General features: G+C 36.6%; 1 protein-coding gene across 2 annotated transcripts; it reads right to left on the bottom strand.

The window, feature by feature from the left end:
• Positions 1–3095: 3095 nt before the first annotated feature.
• LOC124169044 lies at positions 3096–25884 on the bottom strand. Of its 2 annotated transcripts, XM_046547513.1 has the most exons (10): positions 25708–25875; positions 20787–21706; positions 17512–17626; positions 16347–16448; positions 13330–13465; positions 11456–11541; positions 10610–10849; positions 7080–7287; positions 5767–5864; positions 3096–3464 (listed from the first exon to the last, which is right to left on the bottom strand). In XM_046547513.1, exons 2-10 carry the CDS (start codon positions 20895–20897, stop codon positions 3190–3192), a joined length of 1371 nt encoding a protein of 456 aa, XP_046403469.1. In that variant the 5' UTR covers positions 20898–21706; positions 25708–25875; the 3' UTR covers positions 3096–3189. The 2 variants fall into 2 exon arrangements, with proteins under 2 accessions (XP_046403469.1, XP_046403470.1); XM_046547514.1 differs by lacking the exon at positions 20787–21706 and having other exon boundaries at positions 25708–25884.
• Positions 25885–26944: the final 1060 nt, after the last annotated feature.

Below are 26944 nucleotides of genomic sequence, written 5' to 3'. Positions count from 1 at the left end.
CAGGTTGCATACTTGGGTTTCTGAGCTGTTGGCATATAATCCATGACCTTATGTTTCAAAAGATTGGAAAAAAAATTTCTTCTAAAATCACCTATCCTCTATTTTTAGTCTTTATGTGATCAACATATTGCCCCAAGGTTTAAATAAAATAAGTAGATTTATATAAAATACTATGGCTACATGCAATGGTTCTATACCATTCATATATGCCCTACACGCAGGGTATTTACTCAGCCAACACCAGCATCCTAGGAACTCAAATGATTCCTCAAGAACTTACACATTTTAGCACTATTCTACAGTAAATAATACTTCCCAAATGTTTAAAAGAGCAAATACCTTTATTGATGAGCAGTCCGCGTCACCGTCATAGACTGGTATGCATGATCCAGCTGTCATCAAGTTTCTCCCAAGAAAAAATTTCTACATGTCATGAGGACCTCTCGGCAGCTTCATTGGTTCAAAACCAGTGGGTAAATAACTTGGAGACTCTGCTAATTGGTCTACACCCTCTGAACATTTTGTGTTAAAGTATATCACTTCTAGAAGATGATGCTGAACAAGGAAATTTTCACAATGAATCCTATCTATACGTTGACATTAAGAAGGAGTGTTTGGAGGGAAAATAGATGGGAATGAGAAAAGCTTTACGAATGAAACATGAGAAATCAAGGATTTAAGAAACAAGCTGATGCGGAAGGAAACCCTGAAGAAATGCAGAGATCAAACCATCGCCGTGGAAACCTACGTTCCAACATCAAGGATGATGCTGAACATGGAAATTTTCACAATGACTCCTTCCTATGCATTGACTTTAACAAGGAGTGTTTGGAGGAAAAATGTTTGGGGATGAGAAAAGCTTTGCCAATTAAATATGAGAAATCAAGGCAAAATACTTACAGTATTCTTCCCTACAAAAGATTTTTTTATCATAAGCACAGAGTATTCCGCAATGTTGCACCTTTGTGAGGTACACATACTTATCCTTAAGCGAATGATTCAGCCATTATAAGGATGTAAAGAAAAAGAAGAATGTTGACAAGAAAAGATTAGCAAGTGCAACATCTGAGTGGATCAAACTGCATTTTAAAAATCCAAGGATTATTGAATAATGATGAAAAACATAAAAAGAGCATGAAAAATCAATCAAAAAACAAAACCAGAGAGCCATGCCTCACTCTATCGGCCGAGCAGCTTGGTGGGTGGTGAAATCCTCTGCCAAAAGGAAATGGCCTCCGGTCGGTAGGGGCCTAACATTGGTGGTGGCAAATGGGCCCAAACCTATGGCAGTTTTCCCATTTGCAATTATTCACCCTCCGTGCACTTTTTGATCGTCAACTTACGGATGTGACGACAGCAAAGATGGATCCAATTGGCGAGGGTGCAAGGGAGGGAAGGGTATATAAGTGAACGAGGGAACGTGGATGCTCCCTCGCCACCGTGCCCTCGTGGGAAGTGGACATGAAAATGGCGGCAATGGAAAACTCAGAAATCTTGAACTGGAGTTTTAAGTAATTTTGTGTTTATTATGTGAGCTCTTTTACATACTATTATATTGGCATTGTGAATTCTTGCTCTTCACATGCAAAAATATGAGTATAAAGGTGAAATTTGTGTCTCAAATCATCCACTAAAAATGTCCTAACACTACCCCGTGCGTCACATTTCGTTACTGTCAATAGTTCGCATTATTTCCATTCACACTTTATGGCGCCAGTAGAGCATTAGTAAGGGAGGAGGGTGCAAGGGAGAGAGGGAACAAGTGAATGAGTGCATACTACGTGTTGGAAAACGGCCTATATAAAGGAATGCTTGTCCGCGAGCGGTGGGCATTATTTTGCAAGAGCTCATGTCGAGTGTTTGGCCGTGAGGAGAGCTGCTCCCGGGAGGCGACCAAAGGCACCTTTTTTTTGACCACCGCTACCTCTTACTGCCAAGGTAAGATCCCTGTTTTCCTACCTTGCCTTTTCCCCGAGTCATTAATTGGTATCGTCACCACCACAGTTCAGTAGGTGATTTTTTTTGTTAATCGACCGCTTTTGTTTGTTGTTAAATTTTTGATACTCTGTTCATCCATACCTTTTAATTTTTTGAGCTTTACACTCCTACGCATCCCCCCGGTCCTCCAAGTACGTTTCACCAGTATGATAAACAAACAAATATCTGTACACAAAAATGCTGCAAGAGAGCAAAATGCTTCATGCTCATGTGTAACAGAGAATTTTTTTTACAAAGGACTACTAAAATTATTCAACTATGAATATGGCAATTAACATCTATTGACTGAAGCCTGGACATTTTAAATACATCGTTTAGGGACTATAAATATAATTGCCAAAAAGTTGCACTCCTACCCAGAAAGGGATAACAATTCTCACTCATTTCTTGGCCTCTTACTTAACATTCCCGCAAATATACTTATATTTCATTAGGACAAGTCCACGCTATGAAACAGAATAAAGTACAGGATAACTTTTAAATTAACTCTTTGAAACATCAGTAACCATAAGTATAAGCAGACACTGGAGATGGGAATTATCACACATGTGTTGCCTTCATTCTACTTTTTGAATCCTACCAAAAGCAGTTTATCTTGAATTAAACAGGAAGGAAAAAAGGACCATCGAGAAGCTCTGAGAATACATTTAGGAAAAGCCACTATTGTTGCATTAAGGTTCTCTTTTTAGAATAATTGATAAAATCTCAGCCAATTTTTCAACAATTTGGTTAATATTCCAGCCCATTTTCAAATTATCAGGCATAAGTTGAAGTAATGAAACACAAGATAAATAATTTTAAAAAGGACTGTTTCAGATTGATCAGGAACCATACCATCAGAATGCAATGGTTCTTAAGATGGGAATTTTTTAATACTGTTTCATGCTTTATCTTTTTAATTGGAATGTATTTTAAAGAAAAATGGGATCAAAGAAAGGTTTGAAGGATTAATTTTGAACAACCACTTTTACTACAAAAAGACACACTACAACAAAAGAATAGATTCCTTTTTACTATGTATATTTGTCTGTGCTTCAACTAACATTAAAACGAATTTCAATTTAATCAGGTATGATCCCAAGCAATGAAATACAAAATGAATAAATAAACCATATTTGAATTATATTTGAGATATATGTATTAGTAATCTCATGAATGAAGCATAGAGTCAATATGTATAATATCAGATTTTTACGGGGAAGACACTGGGCACCTGTTGTTGTTCTTGTAACAGTCAAGCTCAGCCACATCTTCTCTGTCCACATCTGGACCTAACTGAGCACCATTTCTGTCAACGCAATGACAAACACCATTTATACACTGCCATGCTGCAAAATTACCATTTTGACAGCATTTCGGAACATTCACCAATATTGGTGGGAAAGAATTTGCCGTCTTATTTTTACTAGTCTCTGTTATCACCTTTGTGTTCCACTCATTCAAAAGGTAAGTCGTCCTTGCGCATTCTGCAAAGTGAAAAGATTTCCGCAGCTTAGTACAATATGTGGTGTGTCTTCTGGTACTACCCAGTGAGAAATGGGTGGTGGAATCCACGTGGAACCCACGTGGAATCCACTTGGAACCCATGTGGAATCCACGTGGAACCCACGTGGAATCCACGTTGAGTGGTGGATATTTGGTGGTGGTGGATATTGAGTGGTTGGACCCACGTGGAATCCACGTTGATTTCAAGTGGATTTGTGGTGATTAGCATTAAATGTTAAACAGAATTTCCAATTTGTGGAACTTAACTCTCTGGTGACATTGCGTCATTTATCATCCTGAAACCACACTAGTTATGTGAAAATGTATCGCACATTCTATTTTTATATAATTCGTGGAAAGGCAGCCATGAGAGCACATGAAAAATCGTAGACACATATATATATAAGGTTTAGATATAGAGTGGTTGAGGTTTTACTGGTTTTAGGACAGCACCTACTGCTGTTTTAATTTTTCCACCAAATTTCCACGTGGGTTCCACGTTGATTCCACGACCAAAAACACGTGGTATCCACGTTACATCTCCACGTGGGTTCCACGTGGATTCCACCACCCATTTCTCACTGGGTAATTTGATTAGAGATGGAAAAATTGATTTTGATTAAAATTGAAAATCGAGTTTTAAATGCATTTACTCTAAATGTAGTAGTCTCAGGTATACTTTTTTGTGAGATACTTTTATGTGTTTGAAGAACATGCGGTAAAAATTCCACTTTTTTCCATTCAGTCCCTTTTTGGATATTGACCTGCAAAAATCGACGTTAAAAGGCTTTCGGCATTGTTTGACAAGCTCTAGAAAAAAAGGAGAGCATTCTCATTGCTAAAACTTACACTGTAATTAGTATTTTAAGTATTCAACTCAGAAATAACATTTTATTAGTAAGTCTTGTCTCCTTCACAAAACTTCATGCTGTTAAAAAGTTATATTGACAAATTTTTCCCAAGTTTTTAGGGAAAGATTTTGACTGACTGTCTTTTATGATAAAAAAGTTCTAAAAATGGTTTCCTTAAGTTCTTTTCATGGTAAACACACTGATTTTCGAATTATTCTGATATACCTATTTTAAAACAGCTTCCAAATTAAACTTTATGCAAACCATGTTTTTCATCAAAATTCGCCCAGCTGTCCTTTTAAAAATTCCTGCCAAAAAAAAGTATGGCCAGTAAATTTTTTCAAATAGTGTTTTTTTGATTGTCTACTTGTAGGGAACCAATGATAAAAATTATCAGCATAGTTAAAAATGTCGAGGAACAAATATTATTTATATTGGGCGATTTGAAATGGAATGACCCATGCCAAAGGTCGAGGAAATTGAGATTGATCCCTGATCTTCGAGTTTTGATCAAAACTCGATTCTTCAACTTTGACCATGATCATTTTGCTTGATCTAAGCAAAGCTACTATCACCGTATGATAACACCACCTGTCCCAACTGAAAGACTTTTATCTCGCTGGTAAAACTGGAATGCATGGTCTTAATCATATAGAAAGTATCACGATCAGTTGCTTTTTCTAAAACATTTAGTGAAGCAAATTGATTCCAAGAGGTAATCCCAAAACTTTAAGGCATATATATGTATAATAAATTTTTACTCTTAATAATGCATGCATTCTTTTAAAGTATTCCAAGTGCATATATTTTTTGAGATTTTTTTTCTACACATTAAATGTGCATTTCGAGTGTTTTTAAATGTATAATACACATGTTTTTGGACAAAATATCCATAAAATAAGAGCTGCCAACTTTTTCAATAAATTGATCTTTCGGTTCAAATTTCGATTATTGTTCAAAATTCAAGCTTTTTATTTCCATTAAAAATCGATTGAGCGAAAAATTTATTTGACTGACATTTTTCCGTCACTAATGGCGATGTCAAATTAAAAAGTACGTATTCACGGATTGAATTTCATCATGTCATGGTTAACTGAGAATTCTACTTTTTTCTTTTTCCTAGTCACAAAGTTTTTGATTCATCAAGAAAAGAGAGGGAGACTAAAACTTTATTTTTCTCACCTCTTAAAGCTAACTATAAGTGATAATGAAATTATTGTACCGTTGGTTCATCAGGGAGGGTATAGATCCTTCATCGCATGAATATTGCATATATCATTCTATATACTTATTTGAAAGTCAACCCTCTTACATCACATTCTCTAATTTTTTCTGAATATGTATTTGTTGGCTTCCAACTGGCCCACGTGCCCTCATAAAGACTTTCAGAGGTGTTCTATAAAGCATAAATATTTTCTCTTTCAATACTCACTGCAGTCCATGTCAACAGCTTCATCTGAATCCACAGGCACAGAATAAACTCCATCTGGGCCCTTAATTTCTTTTCCTTCTGGATCAACACAGAATTTGCTGTAAAGGAAAGAGCACAACAGATTTAGAATACAAAATTCTGATCTGATCCAAGTCGAGTCTCACCCATCAACACTAGTTATGAACCGTGTTGGTACGTAATCAAGTGAAAGTAATCAGATTATGTACTTACAATGATTACTTTTGCAGGGTAGTAAAAATACGGTGATTTCTTATTTTTTTAATGGCCTAAATCGAAAGATAATTACTCCTGGAGTACGTATTTCACACTTTTAGATTTTTAAATGACTATCTATTTTTCGCAATTTAATGAAAAGTGGAAATTTTCAAGTGCACGAAAACACGACGGCTAAGTATGAATGCTGGGTAAAGCCCGCATGACATCTGGCTGCTGCTGTGTGAGGGCACCTGGGTGCAAAGCTATGAACGCCGCTACGATGCAGGCTGCTTGCTGCCAAGCATGGCGGTAGCGTATAGTATCCTGCTGGCAGGTAGCGCTTGGCTTAAATAAGGATTATTAGGTAATACCCTATCTAACCAAAGAAACTTTCCAACCATAGGCAATTTTAATAGGTGATTAATAAGAAATGTTTCCCTGAGCTCTGTGCTACATGTATGCATTGGTAATCTCAGACGATGTAAAACTCCTGACTCCTCGCATAGAATCTAGGTCCCTGTGATGTCACGTGGAGTGGCATCGCATCGGCGCCAATCTGGCCTTTTTCAAATGAGGTTAAAATTGCCCATTAGCATTCCACTAAATTGGGATTTCTAAAACCAACTACATAATTTGTATATTATGAATACACTAATGTTGTTTAACGAATCGCAATCAATCATGGGCATACCAAGAATCAAAACTAGGGAGTAGGGGGGGGGGGGGGAAACTAGCTGTGGTCGTTAAGAGGTAACTTTTTTGCACATAAAAGGTCATTCAAACCAAAATTTTAAGGAAATTATGACAGCAATTTATTAGTTTTTATAATTATTTGCTTGAAAAAGTAATTATTTTTAATTTAGTCCCATGTCTTATACTAATTTCATGTTTCTTCAAAAGGAAAATTTGTTCATTGCTTTTGTTTTGAACTAAATTTATTTTTGCTTATAAAGGAGGGGGGGGGGCAGTTGCCCCCTCTCCCCCCACTGGGTACGCCCATGCAATCAATGCCTTTCATTTTCTTTGATGAAGGAAACTACCCTATGATGGCAGAAATACGAAGAACGACATCATAGATTCATCCCTCAGATCCTTACCTTTCCCATGATAGCTGAACGGGGCTGTAACTTCCGTCTGGATCACATTGAGGTATTTTGTGCTCCGCTCCAATGACTATTGAATTCACATCAGTTTCTTCATCATTATCTTCATTTTTTTCCAGCCATTTCACCAAGTCCAAAACCTCTTCTCGCTCCCTTAAGCATGGTGTGTCAAATGAGCCTTTTTTGTAGCTGGTAAGATTAACTGCAATATTAAGAACCAGTAACTTATCAAGTCATTAATAACAATAATAATTTATTGACACATAACATCTACAGTTCATAGCATCATCACTTCAAGTAAATTGGTGTCTCGACATAGTCATACAGAAAAAACACAAATGCAATATATAAAAACCTACATTAAGGATATACATTAAAAAACATTACATGCATTACATAAATTACAAAAATAAGTAGCCCTCATTCCAAAATTCATTCACACTGTAATAGCTTTTTCTCAATTAACATTGTCTTTATTTTAGTTAATACATCTATTGAAAGTATGCACACCATTATTTGAAATCAGTTTTCCCAACATACAGTTGTGAATTTTTATTCACATATGATCTTTCCCTGGGAGCTTTCAACAGCTTTCAATTGGCATATTTGTGTGTTAAATAGATGGTTTTTTCTTGTATAATGGTCATGCTCAATTTTATTTAGAAGGAATAAGCTTTGGTGATCATTCATAAATTAATGGAAAGGATTTTACACCACACTATTCCAACAATAAATTTCCCAACTTCAATTTTATCTATAAACTTGATTGTTTCTGGCTTTACTTTGTGAAAATCCATTCTTAATAATAAAACGTTATTGTACTTTTCCACACGATTTAATTAATACGACCGGTTTCGTCGCAGAGGCGACATCATCAGGTACAGAAACCGTTATAATAACAGTTATTTTGTTCTTGTTTATCTGGTTGCTATTACGTTGGTAGGGGAGGGTTGCGTTGGGCTTGGAGCGTCACTCAGCTTCAGGGGAATCTCCAAGAGCGGGGAATAGTTTACAAAAATATTTTCATTTGCTAAAATTCCATTTTTTATATGCTTCCTAATCTCCAACTCCTCCAAGCAGTCCATCCCTCTTCCCCTTCCCTCAAGGTGGAGAATTTCCCGAACAAAATCGCTCCTGTGGTCACTCTCCCATAGATGTTTCGCGAAATGCAATTTTTCTAACTCCCCGTTTCTCAAATGCCTTCCGTGTTCCTCTGCTCTTACTCGGAACGAACGTCCAGTCTGGCCTATGTAACAGGTCTCACAGTCACTGCACTTGAGTCTGTAAATGCCACTTCTATCATTTAAGTCAATTTCATCTTTTGTATTGCATAATAACGCCCTTAAGTTAGATGTGTTATAATATGCAATTTTAAAGTCTTCTCTGGGAAAAAGGTTTGCGGTTTCCTGTGAAATATTTCCATAATAACTCAGTTTGCACCAGCATTTCTTATGCTCATTATGAATGGATGAATGGTATATCATTTTCTGTGTCCGGAGGGGAATTTTATCCATAGAAAACTAACAAACATGTGTCTAATGCAATTTTATCTCTTTTAAGGCTTCCAGTGTGTGCACCAAAATAATATCCAGGGTCTTACAGATGATTTTTTTTACAAATAGGCCAGCATTTTTCAAATTGTAGAGCAGCATCCTATACAGGCATCCCCCGAGTTACGTATGTCTCGACTTACGTAAATCCGTACTTACGTAAGCGATAACCGTATTTCAAATGATTACGTTAATTTTCGAATGCGAGCGCGAAGAAGTATATATTCGCTTGTACAACCTATGGTAGAAAAAATATCGAATAGTTATAGAGTTTTTTACATGCTAAAAATAACAAAGTGACCCATTTTTGTCATTCCTCGAAGGAAATTTCATTAATTTCTGTAGAAAAATCGCTTATAAATCCCAAGTCAATAATCAACGTGAAAATTTGCAGTTCTAGCGATGGATGTGGTGGCGTATGTGGTTGCGCTCATTCCTGTACGATACAACTTGTTATACAGCTATCTCTGAAGCGCCAACGCAAAGGTTCGACTTACGTAAATTTCGACTTACGCATAGTCTGCCGGAACGCATCTCTTACGTAACTCGGGGGATGCCTGTACTTCACAGTGTGTGTATGACAGAATTCAACTTCCTTATATGAAGAATAAACCCCCGCAGCCCCTGAGATATGTACTTAAGGAATTGACTTGCAATTTACTAGGTGGTAAATGACACTTAAAAAATGGATTCATAAGCTAAAATCACCTTGGAAATGGCATTTTTGTAGAAACTCCATCTTTTTAAATTCTAAAAATTAGAGAATACTACAGTAATAAAGATTTTTCTCATCTTCTGAAAGTCATTTAAGAAGAATATATAGTTGTCTCGGCCTCCAGGAGAGGAGGGATAAATTTATTCCACAAAATATTTTACGTTGAAACAGAAGAAAACTGATGAATGAAAATTGAACTTTGTTTTTCCACATAAATATTTATTTAATCACGACCGCGGTTTCGACGCACTGCGTCATCCTCAGGCGAGGAGTACATTGATAGATCATCTTAAATACCTGAACGTATAAACCAGAAGTAGTGGAAGGGGGAAATCAAGAGGTAGGAGGAGGTTGGGAGAGAGGAGGGGGAGGGGTTAGGTCTTTCCCTGGTTGTAAAAGCCAAGGGGATGTGAGAGGATGGGGAGGTAGGTAGGGTCAATGCACCCAAACTGACTAACTGCAGTGAAAGGTGGGCTCGGGTAGTCAGCTAGGGTAGGCTCCCAACCTCCTCCTACCTCTTGATTCCCCCCCCCCCCACTACTTCTGGTTTATACGGTCAGGTATTTAAGACGATCTATCAATGTACTCCTCGCCTGAGGATGACACAGTGCGTCAAAAACTGCGGTCGTGATTAAATAAATATTTATGCAGAAAAACAAAGTTCAATTTTCATTCATTATGAGTAAATTCCACATAGTGACACCTCAAACCATCAACTTCATGAAGAAAACTGAGGCAAATACTCAAATATGGTTCTTTTTAATGATGGATTAATTCCACTGTTTTATCAGTTTTGTTTCTAGTTGAGTTTCTGGAATCAAATCTCTATTCAAATTCTTAATAAAGTTTTTATGTTCGTTGAATAATTTTCAAAAGCTATTTATAATTTTCATTTGAGTATCAAGAAAACACCCAAAAATGACGCATCAAGATATTTTATCCATCACATGGTATGTGAAGGAGTCAAAAGGTAGCTGAGGTCATTTGCACCATGATGAAAGGCATTGAGTATGGTGAAGAGAAATCCAGTGTCTGCTTTTGCCTGAGGCACCAACGGGATCCAGGCTTTATTTCCCGGCCTAATGTGCATTATTATTATGTTTCTGTTCTTAGTTTATGTGCCTAACCCATCCTTAGTTCTGCTATAGGAGATGTGTCCCAAATAACTGGTAGCCCCTCATATACAGAGGCCCAAATAACTGGACTCTAAAATATGTACTATGTAAATATGAATATTACATAAAACTAAAAAAACTTACAGCACCATGGGTTTCCATTGCCAAGGTTAGTCTCAAAGACATACTTCACAGGTTTGTTGGCATCAGATGGCTGAGGGATGCCCTTCTTGTCAACACAAGTGCAGCGATTTTTAACGCACTGAAGCATGTCATAAGATCCGGTGGATATGCAGCGAGCAAATATGGCTTTAGTCCTGCTTAGATACTCTGGAGCGACTCTCTTAATGCGATTTCTTGCTCTCCATTCGCCGATTGAACAGGCTATTTGGTGTCAAACAAGAGAACAACATTCCATCAGTTGTTTTTGATTCAAACAAAAGTTTTAACTTAGCGCATAAATCATCCAATCTGAGTTTTATGAATTATTTTTTAAAAATTAAAAAGAATAACTCTATAATTACTTAAAATTTCATGGTCTTAAAAATCACCTCAGAATTGAAAAAATAAATAGAAAGAGAGAATTTGTATGCAGTACTTTGATTATATACATATTTGATAATTATAGGTGAGTCCACACTAAGTGTAGTGGTCCCTATTTCCATCTCAAAAGGATGAATAGGTAGAATTGAAAAACCATCCAATAGTCTTTATATTAATAAATAAATTTTAATCCTAGAATCAACAAAATATGCAAAAGTTTTCACTTCCAAATTTATTTCTTTAATTTTATTTTATATTCATAATGACACATGATTGATAAAATCATTCATTTAAGAGACAGACTTCACAAGATTATATGGCCAACCTAGAACACTACATAAATGGGTTAATAAGTTCATATTTATTATTGGAATCCATTCAAAAAAAATCTAAAGCATGCCTACATTAATGATATACGTAACATTAAACTTACTACATAGTACTTACCACAGTCCATTCGCTTATCCATGTCAGAATACATGTTGATCATTTCCCCAAATATTCTCTCACCAGTTGGAGATGAGCAGTAACAACTGTAACACAGAGCAAGGTCAAATTCAACAAGCAACCAAAATGAAGGAAATCAAAATGTAGTTTCAGCAACTAAAATCAATATGTAACTGGAGGTGGAATAGGACAAGAGTCTAATTAGATGAGATAAGGTTTTGGATGTGGGACTTACAACAGAGAGGAGGTAAAAACTTTTATTACTGACTAAAACACTGTCTCAAATGCCATGCAAAAATTCTATTGAAGAAAATGAATTATTATCCAGACATTGCAATGATTTCTATCTCAATTAAGAAACCTTGTAGCTTTACCTCAATAGAATGTCATACAGAAAGCAAAAAAAGGGAAAGATATACAGAAAAATAATGTCTCAAAAAATAAAAAATAACTCTCTATTAAAAATATGTACATACAAATACCAAAATTTTAAATATTGGATAAAATACAATAATTTGACAGTCAATGCTCACTCTTGCCAATATTTTTCTATCGTGATACAAGTAATACTTAATTTTAAATGGATGCCATAACAAAATTTTTTTCCCTATCTCTTCCTCGAAAGAAAATGAATTGCAAGATAATAAGTCCCACATAACAAGAATTTTGAAGTCCTACAAAACACAAATTTTTCCACGAATGCGAATTTATTGTGAAAGTGCTTGTTCATTTAATTTAAACTGGAATTTGAGGTGGTGGTCTCTTTTTTGCAGCTGGCGTGAATTTTTCCTTAACCCCACCGCAAAGGAACCATCCCAGCTAATCAGGCTTGTCAATACCTCCCCTGCATAAACGCTCAACAATTACCCACTGAATCAAATCCGCTCATCTATAATTATAAGGGCTATCTTCTAGATGAGTGGATTTGATTTGGTGGGCGATTGTTGAGAGTTTATGCAGTGGAGGTATCGTTGTGGACTTTTCATACCCTATGCCTCACCCTTAACCTTGGTCACTTGAAAATGTACAGTGGAGGACCTCAAATCCGGAATCCAGAAACCCGGAAAACCAGAAATTTGGAATGTTTGAAAATTCCTCTGCATAGTGTTTCGATTTGCCACCTCGTGGCACCACTATCCAAGCCTTGTTCTGGGACGAGTAGGAAGTTAGCGAACGCTATGAACATACACTAACAACCTAGGCAGAGACACAGAGGGATCTCAAATATTGAGCACAAGAACCTGAATGCATTTATAAATTAATTAATTAACAAAATATAGAAGCATTTGCACAGATTTACTGTATGACTAAGGAAGGTATCGATAGATATTGCAACGTCTGCTAGCGAATGCTATCAACGAAAGCTATTGAGCATGAAGAAAAAGATGCATTTATGGTTCGTTCTCATCCAGTATTAAGCATGTATAGTTTATCCTGCGGAATCTACGGTCGTGATTTGAAATATATTGCATTAAAATTCTCAAAAAAAAAAGTGTACCACTTTTTCCATGTGCTGAACAACAGAAATCAAGAAAAACCAGAAATCCTGAAATCCTTTGGTCCCAATAATGTCAGCAGATGATGTCGGTCCTATATAGGCTGCCAATAATGGGCCAACATTGGCAGAATCATGGCAGCGAAGGGCTGATGTACCAATCTGAAGCCAATATTGGGCCAACATTGGCAGAATGATGGCAATGAGGGGCTGATGTGCCAATCTGAAGCCAATATTTGGCCAATATTCAGCCGACATTCATAGCTACTTGGGAAGCTTTCCGGATTTGAGGTCCTCAACTGTACATTGTCTCCATGATAATGCTAAATTTATCTTAATTTTAAAAAATGATACACCCCAATAAAATCCACTTACGTACATTGAACCAGGTATACACTGTATGGGAGCATAGTCCCCATGGTCATCACAGTTGGGGTCTATTTCACCACCTCCAAGGGTTCCACTTTGCTTCTTTTCTTCAAACTCAGCTTTTTTATTCATGCAAGGAGATTTCACTGCAAGAAAAGAGAATCACTAAACACTTGCACCAAATTGGAATGATTCTTCACCTACCTCGACAGCACAGCATGAAACAAGGATAGAAACAAACAACTTGTTCCATTCAGTGCTTTCAAACCATTGTTGCCGAATAGCAACAACTTAGCAGAGGTGTCCCGGTGCCCGAACGTGTCGGAACACCATTCTGGCACTGGTTAAGAAAAGAAATAATAGTCGAATAATAATTTCATCAATTTCGGTGCTTCAAATTTTCTAATATAATTCATGACAAAAATAAAAATATTTTTTTATTTTTAAAATCTGTATTTGCTGAAATAATTGAAACACACAGAGCAGTATTTTACTTGTAAAAAAGGTTTAAGTAAGGTGCGTTCCGGCACTGCTAATTTTGCCATGATGTCTATGCAACGTAGGGTTTCATTCTCTGTCAGCGGCTTACTAACAATAAGCACAATTGCCATCCCATATGCCACAGAGTAGACTTGTTACCAGGGATGGCAAGTGAAACGAAACGAAAATGTCTCATTTCGACCCAGAGGGAAACCAAAATATGAGGCCTCGGTTTTGTTTCGTTCCCGTACGAAATTCAAATCAACAAGTAGTTTAGTTTCGACCCGGGATAAAACTGTACTCCCGGGAACGAAAATAAATTAATCAATAATCCAATGCTCATAGTTAAGTTTCTATCCCAGAAGCTTAGTGGAGGGGGATAAGAGGGAATAGTTTCGACCCATACGTTTGACATACGTTTAGAGAGGTCAAAGCATTGAGCATAAAAATCAAATGGCCAGTTTGCGTTCACGGTTCTCTGTTAGTGGTAAAAATATGAGTACCCCATGCATCTAACGGCGGTAGGCCGAACCTCTACTTCATTCAACCATTCTTCGTACTCGGTGTGTGGGTGGAAACTAAACTGTCCAAAGGTGAAGCTTGTGGTTCCTTTGATGCAAAACATTACCTGCGTTTTGATTTGTACCAGAGTTTTATTTTAGTATTTATATTTATTTTTCAAGCAAAGTTTAGTGGTGTGTTCCCAATCGGTATCATGCCTGAAAACGCACTTCAAATTTTTGTTCAGGTTTTCTTTCATAATATCTCTTAATTAGTTGTAAAATAAATAGTTTATGCAAAAAATAATAAAATTCAGTCGGTAAGTTAGTGCCGTCTTTAAAGGGTTAAGAAATATTTTTTCATGGCACACTTAAATCCTCAGTGTATTAGTAAACCACAACAGCTGACATTACCTCAGATGGAAGGCACAAGAGACAAAAAGAGAAGGGTAGCCAAAACTAAGACAGCATTTATAATAAAAGTATACTACTCCACTGGAAGTGTGTTAGAAAAGAGATCAGTCACAGTATGTGAAAGCATTTATGTAGGCTGAGTAACTCCACTGACGCGTAATGTGGGTAATCAAGATAGCTGACCAGAAAAGACTTGAAGCTTTAGTGACCTGGTGCTAGCAGTGTGTGCAAGAAATCAAAAGGATGGATGAGGTGACATATCAAAGAATAGGAGAATAATATTGTTTTATTTTTCATATGGAATATTACCAGGAACTTGAAAAAATGGTACATACAAAATTTAAAAATAAAGGAGTGAAAAATTAAGGTATAATGGTATTTAATAAATGTTTAAAATTCTTGCATAGAGTTTTACAGTGTAACCCCTTCGTCTCTTCCCTTGGTGATATTTAAATGCAAACATTTTAAAAGAACTTTCATTATCTGCTAATGTCCACAAGAAAAATATTCTCTATCATTAGATACTGATAAATGAGCAAAGGTTTTTGTGTGAATCTGTTCACATACTACATATAAATGTTTATGCAGAATTAAAAATTTTTAAGTCCCTTTTGTTATATGGGTACATGAAACTACTATGTACTTATATGCATAATGCACAACAATGAGAAGGATATGCTTAGGAAGTTCAGGGACTCTGTATGTATGTCCAGCTGCGCTACTGGGCTAATTGATGGATTGATGATTCTGCGTAAACATTTGAGCAGATGAAGTAAGCACACAACTTGCACAGCTGTTTGTCAAGAAATAAATTGCCAGCAACTGCGGGAATGCTATAGGAGGGTGCAGAAATTGCAGCCGCAATATGGAGCATCCTACAAACAATTTCCAGGACATAAATGACACACAGTTTCAAGATGATTTGCTTGAATGAAGGAATGAATCATGGGCTCATAATTATGGGCATGGAAATGCAATCGTTCACTCAGATCTGAAATTACAATTCATTTCTTATAAACCTGGTAACTATAGGGCATATGCGTCGATTGCAGTAATACTTTGTAGGTGAAGGGCTTCCAGGAGGCCTGGAGGGTATGGAATACCTCCCAATGAAAAGGGGGGTTCATGGCCTTCGCTCCCAAAAAGAAAATCATGGAAATTGTGATTTCATAGCAGTTTTTACCCCATTTTATGCCCCATCTAGATAAAAAACTTAAGTTTTCTTGGATATTACACAATTGCTTACACTACTTCTTTTTTATAGAGCACAACCCGGGTTTCAATGAACTATCAGCATTACAACGAACAATTTGCGCCTGAAGATGATGATAATTCATTGAAACCCGGGTCGCGCTCTGTAAAAAAGAAGTGGTATAAGTAATTGTGTAATATCCAAGAAAACTTATAATGGAATACCACAAAGTTAATCATGAATTCATGAATTTTTTTTTAACTTAAGTTTTTTTGTACCATAATTCATAACAATGATATGCCTTACAATTTATCCATTTTCTTTGTCTGAGATGCACACACACATAAAATTATTATTAATTCAATTACTGAATGCACATAATTTTCAGTGTCAGCTATCAGTCTTTATATGTAAGGAGATAGTTTTGATAATAACACTCACTTTTGACACAAACATTGTCTTTCCCACACGTCAACTGTGGCCCACATATCTGTTGAACACTTGCTTGTCCAGGCACTCCGGCACTGCATTCTCCCCCTTCCTCTGAAATGTATTGAGGACAAAAAATCTTTCAAGTTACATAGCATTGAGCATTGTTTATCGCCAGTTTCAACATAATTATATATAGTTTAGTTAAATATTTAACGCAACTTAATATGTAGTAAGCTTTTTCCTTTTTGCAAGTTTGATGGTTCAATTATTGTTTGTTGCCGAGTCTCATTTGCTTTACAGACAAATAGACATTGACGTTTTCAGTGGCGCAGCGAGGGGGGTTTTGGGGGATAACCCCCCCCCCCCCCAGAGCCCAGAGAAATTTTTAAGTTTAATCCATTTTACTTAATTGGATTAATATTACTTATAGAATAATGTAAAAAATTAATAAAATATCCCTCCGAAAGCCGTAAAACTAACCATTTTGAACCATTTATCTTAAAAATTTTCTGGGGGTGGGCCCCAACCCCTCCCACTTCCCCTAGAGAGTATTCCACACTCTCAAACTCCCCAGTATTAGTTGCACCTAAAACCCCCCTTAGATTTAATTCCTAGCTGCGCCCCTGGACGTTTTCTTTCACATGAAAAAGATTGTGAAATTTCATTTCCCAAACACAGTTTACCCTTGCTTAGCGATATTCATCCATTTTGGAGGTGTAACTCTATCATTGCTGTTTAGGCATTTTTAATGGATTAGGAATTGGTTTTAAAGGCCAGTTTACACGGTAAATTAACACGTACGGGTTTATGTCTAAATGTATGAACGTGAGAATTAACGCCAAAATGCACCGTGTAACCACCCAACTTGTGCGAATGCATGCACAGAAAATAGAACCGGTTCTAATTTGGTTCATGCATTCGTACATGTTCCGTTCCGGTCCACAATAATGGGCAATGAGTAATTTATTGCTCAACAACCCTCAAATAAGAGTGAAAAAAGAGGGCACAACTGACCCCCCTGAATCCTATTGCAAAACAATGGTTAAATACTTCAGAAACCTTCACAGGAATTTCACATTCTTAGAACACTCAGATGCTTCAATAAATATTCTTCTTCATCATTAACCCAAAGGATATTTGGAGAAAAAATGAAATAATTTCCGAAAAACATTACCTATATAATCTAGGCAGTACTGGCAGCAGTTGCATTTTGTAGGAGATGGCAGTAATATTCCAGTGCAATTAGAAACATCTGGACACCCTGGGTCATCCCTGTAATCTTCACAAGTCTAGAGATGAATTTTTTTAAGAGAAAAAAATTAACATTACTTGTAAGGATTACATATTAAACACACATTCTGATTTACTGCAAGTGCATAACTACACCAATATTTCCCTTTTTAAGCCATTAAATTCTAAACCTTTTTGCAAAATTACTGTGTTGAGCTTCAGGTGTGCGAATCATCAAAAAATGCTATGAACAAACAGATTGCATTACACAGCTGTCACACAAAATAAGCTGGGAACCACTAAGGAATCCTAGAATATATGCTAGTCTTTGATTTCTTGAGATAGTGATAGGGTAGCTGATAGAAGGATGGAGCATAAGACTTTTTTGGTGTAATTTATCATTGGTAAAAACAATTGAAAACTTTGACAAATAATGCCTCTTGAGGTAAAGTCACAGCCAGGCATGTAGCTATGGAGGTTCATCCCCCTCAAAAAAATTTCCCTAGTGGTGAGTGTCTGTCATACATCTTCTTAGGAGTCTGTCACTCCTAGGGACACTGACCGTGAACTTGTTGAATGCATTCCTGAAGCTTCCCAAGGCACAATTAAAAGAACTTTAACAAAAACATAGGGTTGTCGCAAAGTGCGTGCCCGCTGGGTCCCCCATATGCTGATTGACAGACACAAGGAGCAACACCTAGACTGTGATCGCAAATTTCTTCAAAAATGTGAGGGGGGAGGCAACAAGGAGAAGTTGTTGGACTCCATAGGTGGATCTAGGGGGGGACATGGGGGCATGTGCCCCCCCCCCCTTATACCCTTAAAAAATATACAAGATTTTTAATACAGTCCCATTATCATTGCGTTCGTTTTGTATTACGAGGTATCCTTGGGCCCCCCCAGAACAAATTCCTGAATATGGCCTTGCTTGTGCCCCCCCCAGAAAGAAATCCTGGATCCGCCCCTGTTGGACTCTTATCGTCACAGGAGATGAAATGTGGGTGTTTCATAACACCCCTGTAACAAAACACTTGGGTGGCAAACGCTTAAAAAGCAACGATGAAGTCTGAGCAGAAGTCAAACTTTTCCTCAACGAGTTGGCGGGACACTTCATCGATTTAGGCATAGAAAAGCTGGAGAACCATCTTCAAAAATGAGTAAAATTAAGGAGACTATATAGGTACGTTGATAAATAGGAAAAAGTGTAAGCTTTTCAATGATGAGAAAATTAATAGCAATTAACAATATTTTTTTTTAATATGGGAACCTTACTTTTGGTACAACCCTCATACTTTCCAAAACAGTATTGGAGGTGTGAATGCCAATACCCTCCCCACACACTAGAGACTGGCCACAAAGATGACCGAGCCTTTGTTTACAGGAATCTATACATGCAAATTAAAATGTAAATTATACTTCTTCCAACTTTCAGAATTTAGGATGACACACACAAATTATTATTTTTTAATATTTTAAGAGCTATTGATCATTCCTGGGGCAAATATATTCACAAGTAAACAGTTGATATATGGAAAAGGGAATGACCTCTATGGCCTCAAAGAAGCAATTTGAAAATAGCAGACTCAAATGGACGTATGTATTAAGATGAATATGAATGATAAAGATGAATATTATTATTATTATTAAATAATTGGTTACAAGTCGACCATGTAGTCGGGTGGTAACAAAGTTATTACACAATAATATACATAAACCATGAATGATAAAGATGAATACTAAATGAAAGTAAACTTGTCAAGGTTGATTCCAGAATTTTTTTCTGCGGGTGCACAAGGGCAAGTCAGGCAAACGGTCTTCATATACGTATTTGAGATTATGAAACTCAACAACTACTATACAATACTCGCTTTGTTTAATAAGAAATTTATTTACATCAAAGTAAATTATTAAGGCTCTGTAATATACAAAACAAAACGAACGTAATGATAACCCTATTAAAAATCTTATCTACTTTTATAACCTGGAAAGGGCACGCAGTGTTAATGACACGACATGGTTCTTCTTGACCCATTGTACGTACATCTTGGTATCTACAGTGTTGTCAGTTTTGATACCTTCAAATCTCATACATTTTGACGAAATGCTGCCAGTATCCCATAAAATTTTCATTCCACTTTAGGATTGGAACGACTTAAAAGTATCCTGGGGTGTCACCTACACCCCACGCACCCTTCCATGTACCTCTTCCGAGCCATAGGACTTCCCCTGAGATTTTTACTTTCATGAGAGCCAATTATTTTTTTCTTTCAGCAGGCAGAACATTACATTCAGCATATTCAATACGATATTTCACACCTTGAAACCCAAAGTTGTAAATATACATGTTGCCGAATGTCAAATAACGTACATAGAAAACTTCAGTTGAACACACTTCTCAGATTATCAATTTTATGGTAATTGTATGTAAGTAAATATTTAGCATCAATCTAATTCAGCGGACCTATTTAATAAAGAAGAAAACATAACTAACTGTATCATTCCAAGTAAAGAGGAAAAAAAATATTTTCTTTGAGGTGTCAATGACACCCCACTTGCCTTCTAACTTTACATTTTGCCGGATGCCCTCTCCTGGGTTAAGTGTCTGGGAGGGGCACGTGCCCCTAATGCTAATTGTTATCCTCTTGTCCATATATTGAGGTAAAATGAATCCGCTACTATCCCTCTATATGGACTACTATACCAAGTATAAAATGTGCTCAAGGATTATCCACTTTTAATTAACAAGGAGACAAATTCAGGTCGGCGGAATCCAATTACGTTTAACCTCACTCATATTGCATCCCAATTCTTACCCAGCCATTTGAGACTTTTCTTTCCATATTGAATCAAACTGCTAGTAAAAGGCCGAATAAACGTTCAACCTCACGGATAATTTAAACTTATAAAATACTTATTAACTATGTTTTTTTACAAAAAGTTTTACAATATAGCTTCTTGAATATTCAATACAATGTTGAAGGTACATACACTAACACAAATCCAAGTATGACCCATATTCCACATTAAAAATTTCAGCTATCACAAATAATATAAAAACTTACAAATCAGTGTAAGAAATTGTGACAGCAACCGAATATTAAGAAATAAATATTTTTAATTTTAAGGGAATGGCATCATGGACTAATCCACTTGATACAAAATAAACATAAATTATACATGTTATGTATAAAATTATCCAAGTTCACATGATTACATTACCTGCTCAGAGCATTTGAGAATAGATGAACTGGTAAGTGAAATAGCTTCTCTCGTCACTATAAGACACAATAACAATTGAAAGATAAGGGAAAACTTCACTGGAGCAGCCATTTTAAAATGGCATGTTATTCGTCAAAAAATATTTTTCCTCATTGGTTCAATCACAAGACAAAAGCAACCACTAACTGTAGACTTAAGCCCAGTTTTGACACTGACATCAATTTTGTAGATAAGAACTGAGATAAAGAAGATAAAGCCGAGAACTAAAGATAAGATTAAGCAAACAGCAGTAAACACCTTTGGGTACTACACATTAGGAATAAATACGGTAAAAATGTTTCAAGTAGGTATATTTACATACACAAATCTGAATTAGGTTCACATTCGTTAACAATTTTTGTCAGTTATGTTTGTGCTCAGGTTTTTCATAACATCCATCAACATTAATTAAAAACAACAAATTATAACAAGAGTAAAAACATAGTTGACATGACATCAGTCAAAAAAACTAATTCAAGCATACATAGTGCACATTCTGAAAATAAATAGGCCTGAAGGCATAGGAACGGAATAACAATTGTGCTAATAAGTTATTTTCATTCTTTCGTCATGAGCTATTTTAAATGCAAACTTGGTTCACGAGCATTACACATTTGTCGTCAGGAAGGGATAAATGCCACTTTTTTGAACTGATAATGTTTTCATTGAAACACTATAAAAAACCGAAAATTCCCCAACACCACCACATAGTCTCCAACCAATCAAATACATCCTCCTCCCTTCACCCATGATTGAAACAAAGCTCTGCTCATCGTGACATTCGATTTACTTCTTCTTTTTGGATTGTTTCTGCTTCTTTTTCTCTTCTTTCTTCTTTTCTTTCTCTTTTATGCTCTTTATTAACTTATATCCAAAGAATACTGAAATTGTAAGAATAAATCAAAATAAGTCAGCAAGTCTAAATGCATCACTCTAAAAGGTATAAACTACGGATGGGTCAGTTCTGTTCTTCAGCTCATCGCTTAAGTAATTCACAAGCTCAAAATCAAAGCCAAAAAGAGCCAGTACCAAAATAATTTGAGCAATAGCCACTAAAAAGTATTTTCTTGCTCATAACTTTCATTGCATTCATCAGATAGAATGATATTAAGAAACAAATCACTTGCAAGATAAGAGAACATATTATTTTTTGAGTAGTTTTCATAAATCCAAAATGAAAATCATAGAAGGTTTTGAAAATTAAACAATGAACATGAAAACTTGATACTGAACCGAAGCCACAAACCAAACCACAATCAGAATCGATTTACAAGTGGAACTGACCTATCCTTAAAAAAATTATTTCCCAATTATTAACAACTTTACAAACAACATACCAATATCATTATGATAAAACGAACGCTTTCAGAATAACAACATTTAACACAAACTTTGACCAGTGCTTTCTGACAGCAACTGAGAAATCCACCTAATGTTTCAAGAGGTCATTGGAATTTTCATTTGATTGGCCGCACTTAATTGCACTGAGGGATCACTTTCGATAACTCATCATAACAGATTTGTGAAGTAAAGTGGTTGAGCAAAACAACATCACACCCCTGATTGGTGGCCATTACTGTGAACTGAGGAACTAACTCATTTTCTCTAATCACTCGTGAGGAGTATGGAAACACGATGAAAGAATCACTATACACTCTAGCATTCTTGCTATGGGTGGCCGTGTCATCACAAAAAAAACTGATTAATGAGCAAAGTGGAGATGAACGTATACATAAGAGTGAATACAATACTTAAGGCACTTTCGGTCGGGAAACGTTGGGGCCACCCAAGAATTGACGCGGCGACATAGCCCAAAAGTTTTTATTCATAATGACGAAAACCCGCAAAAGTTTTAACGAAGAATTAAGGAGTATTTGATTTTAATTTAATTAAAATCTGCAAATGGGGTTGTTCACTCTGACCCAAAATCGTAAATTATTAAAGAATTTGTTGGATATAAAGGAAAATTTGGTACAACAAAAATTCTTCTTCAAACTCTTTTCAAATTCAAAAATCCTTATTCTGCCACTCCTGCTCAGTTTAAAGTAAAAATGTGTGAAAGTAACCATCCACTTTTCCTGAGCTGGTGATGTCACGAGAGTTCAGGTTCATTTACTTGTTCAAGGATAACTCCTCATTGAGGCGAAGGTATCACTCAGTAGAGAGTGAACAGCTACAAATCACATAATGCCAAGAAGCAGATGAGATGCAGTGACCAGCAAGAGCACACTACATCATCAACTTATCTGAACTAGAGTCAAATCTGGCAATTTTACACTGATAATGACCCAGGAAGTAGGTCAGAGATCAAAAAATGGAAGTATATGGTTCTTTATTTTTAAAAACAATCAGAAGTTAATAGTAAAATATGTATTTTGGTGAACAAGGTCATTTTTCTGATTTCATTTGATGCCAAAAACTAAGGTATAAAATTGATATTTACCCACGTAAATAAACAACCAGTGTGTCAAGAATTGGACAGTTCATAGGTCATGGAATGTGACCGTTAATGAGAGAGGGATGGAATAGCTTGGGTAAGAAGGTAGGGTTGCCAATTGTATCTTTTGAGAAAGAGTTAGAGCCATACAGATAATGAGGAGCTCGGGTGCCAAGTAAGAAAAAGAGATTAAAATATATAACATCACATTTCCTATAACCTTTTGTACAAACATACAAGTTTATTCCTCACCACTTAACGGTTAACCCCAAGCAAAAGGCAATTAATAACTGAAATCAGTGAAGTACAAAAAAATGAATCGAAAACAATAAATTTTTACTTCATTCCATACTACCCGTAAAGTTAGCCTACAGACACCGAAAGGTAAACCTAAAACCAAACACAATGAAAAACCAATACAAGTTAAAATGTAATGGCACAAAAAAGATTCCTTGAAGAGGACAATTTGCCCATCTTTTCAGGGTGAATTCAAAATATACATGAAATCTTTCAAAGAACACCATGAATAAACATAGTGATTTCATTACATCTTCTTTAATGAGAAGGCTTCTTCCAGACAATATTTGACGTAAATTATTAAGATTAGAGATAAGTTAATTTCAAGAATAAAAGAAATTAAAGGCATTTATATAGGATCTAATTAAAGAAATATAAAAAATTACATTACCAAATAATATCAAGATCACAATGACGCAAGCTGCAAAAATTCCAAACTTCATATAGAATGCTTGAGTCATACGGGTTGAAATTGCTTCCTGAAACTTCGTCATAACCTGTTCCGTGGCTGATTCCCGAAATTTAGCCTTCTCCTCCTCATTCAAACCCTGGTAACCAGTGATCAACTGGTCCAGAACTCCAGTAGCCTGCTCTAAGTCATTTTCTTGAAGACCAATATCTTCCCCAGACCCTGTAAAACCTTTCAGAAGTTCCTTGAGCACGTCCGCCTCAGACATTTTTATGCTCTAAGGACTCAGTTGGCCAAAGTAGAACAATGACACCACCTATAAGATGGTACTGGCTTGTGATGAATGATTCTGCCACATGGGCAAGCCAAATCATCACCCCTCACTCCCCTCCCTCTCCACTGGGGAAAAGTTCTCTTATTTGAAAATTTATCAGCTCTCCTACACTTACTGGATTATCTTCCCCTACTATAATAAATCCCCAAGGTCACAGATGATTAGCAAGCATTCAATCTCATCCCTATCATGAATACAATGTTCGCTTAGGCATACAATCAATCGAAATTGATCATTCGACGAAATTTGATCTTCAAAGCACTTTACACTGTAAAATAGGTCCACATCGCACAACAGCACATGAAGATGCTATCCTTAGTACGATAAAAGATATAATTCTCTTTCACTTCCATTACTTTTACAGGACTTACCTCATGCAGTTCTATACCCATGCACCTTAATGTATAAAATGGATACATACTTTTTACATGGTCAAAAGAGGTACGAGTTATGATCAGCAAGTAGATTATACGTACTAAAAACGAGTTAAACTGCCAAAAAATTAACACTCCTCGAACAGATAGTACTGTTAAAGACCACAACCTAATATTTACAATCGATGGCGAGTACACAGCAGATAACTATCCAAGACCAGAGGCTAGATTTCGACTATAATTACCAAATATTAAGGCCACAAGACCCAACATTGCCGCTAGGACCATGGTTTGATGAGAGTATGACGGTTCTGGAAGGGGAACCGGCATTCCTGGATTCGCATCCGAGAAAAGGCTTTTAAGGAGCTCCTGGCGCTCATCATCGCTCAGGTCTTTGGAGTTTTGAATAGTATCTATCAACTTTTCCAACGAAGGATATCCACCATGGTCGGGCGCCTCAGCGGCGTAGTCCCCTTCCATCGCCAACAAATTTACCACGGAGTAGTATAAAATATAAATAACTAACAAGCTGTTAGCACCAGATACGATCTAGCTTCACAGCAGTCACTTATCGCGCAAGCCGAACGATTGTCAATAGTGTGTATAGCACTTATCGGCGACAGATGCCAGAGGCCACTTCATGAATGATAAAATCCTCGAAGCAAGATAGAGATGGAAGTGACAGAAAGAGCGATCAAGAGAATGGCAGGTGACGCTGTGCAATGCCTACATTGACATTCTGTTGACATAAACTGCCTATGTAATCAAATTCCAGCCCGTTCTTTCCGCATTGTTAGCTGGAATATTCAGGCGTGCGAAAAAGGTAATGGAAAGACTACGAAAGGCAAATCCAACGGGGAAGAGAGCATTATTGAATGGTTTCTTCTAACAGACAATCGCAATAAAGCGAAAATATTATTTGGGGTGCTCCAAACTTGTTTCTTGCCAACTCAACCACCTGATAGAATCGAGCAAATTGTACCGCTAAGGCTTCGATTTTTACAGATGTGATACTTACAGACCAAACTTACGATTATTATGGCAGGTCCTATGAATACACTATTACTGAATCCATGCTCAATAGGTCCATCTGGACCACCAGACAAATCCACCATCTCTGAGTCGTTAGCTTTCTGACATTTACCGAATCCTTTTCGTAATGTGCGCCACGGCAACAGTCACTTGTTTTAGCGACGTGTCGTATTCAAAAACTTGGAAAACTCATCACGCAGGACTACGCAGGGATGTTTGCTGGCATTATCTACGTAATTACACGTAAAATTGAAGGTTCTATCAAAATTAATTGCCTTTTTTGATCTAGGGAGCAGATTCTACTGGAGGCAGATACAACAAATATTGAATTCCTTGTTTTTATCCACATTTAAGGGTTTCAATCGAAATGCGTCCCATGTAACATTTAACGCGAGTTGTAATGGAGCGTGCCACAGCTATTAATTTTTCTGCAATTAATTTTTTGTTATCATTTACTCATACACTGGCCTACTACTTTGTAAAATATGCAGGGTTTTACATGTTACATTGATAGTTATTGCATGTTTTAATGAATTCTTCGGTAGCTGTCAAGTGATTGTGATAGTTAAAAAATGCCTGACTATGTGCTCTTAATATCTGAACACACGATACATTTGAACGTACTGAATGCAACCCGATTTTGAGGGACCGGATTGGAACATGTTCAAATTCTATTTCCAAAGCTTCCAGTTTTACATTAAATCATTAATCTTAATTGGTGTATGCGTCCAAGAGATTTAGGTCTCCTTCAGATTTCTGTAGGTGGAAAATAAAATAAAGCAATGGGAAATTTAAAAAAAAATTCAATTTATTGAAGGGGTAAACCCTTTTAGAATTTTTAAATAGATGGGTACATAATTCGCCTTTGTTGTTTTCCATAACATAAGAATCTTCTGTTGAGAGCACGTTCCAATTTACAGATCACTAGTGGTGGTCAGTGGCGGCTGGTGGTTATATATCCATGGTGTGCATTAGAGAAGATACAATGATGAAAAAGGGCATGAAGTTAAAATGAATGCTGCTAAATGGCACTTAATGCATTGACGGACTAGGATCCTGAGCGCAGGTATAGTGCACTATGTATATACACGCAAGTGATGTAGCTCGCAAGTGACATCACTTGCGAGTTACTCACCAAATATGAGCGTGCGCACTCGCGTCGTGTTGAGTCTGCTCCCAGCACCCATTTGAACATGGCATGCCCCGCCTGAGCACCCACCAGCGATCGCGTAGACC

This window comes from Ischnura elegans, chromosome 12, assembly GCF_921293095.1.
Source record: "Ischnura elegans chromosome 12, ioIscEleg1.1, whole genome shotgun sequence".
Classification (NCBI taxonomy): Eukaryota; Metazoa; Arthropoda; class Insecta; order Odonata; family Coenagrionidae; genus Ischnura; species Ischnura elegans.
This window is presented reverse-complemented; position numbering and strand designations above follow the sequence as displayed.

Coding starts and splice junctions, on each gene's coding strand:
- LOC124169044 (XM_046547513.1), bottom strand. CDS start 20,897: ATGGCTGCTCCAGTGAAGTTTTCCCTTATCTTTCAATTGTTATTGTGT. Junction 13,466..16,346: donor AGACAATGTTTGTGTCAAAA/GTGAGTGTTATT, acceptor CTTTTCTTGCAG/TGAAATCTCCTTGCATGAAT. Junction 5,865..7,079: donor GTTCAGCTATCATGGGAAAG/GTAAGGATCTGA, acceptor TTTCCTTTACAG/CAAATTCTGTGTTGATCCAG.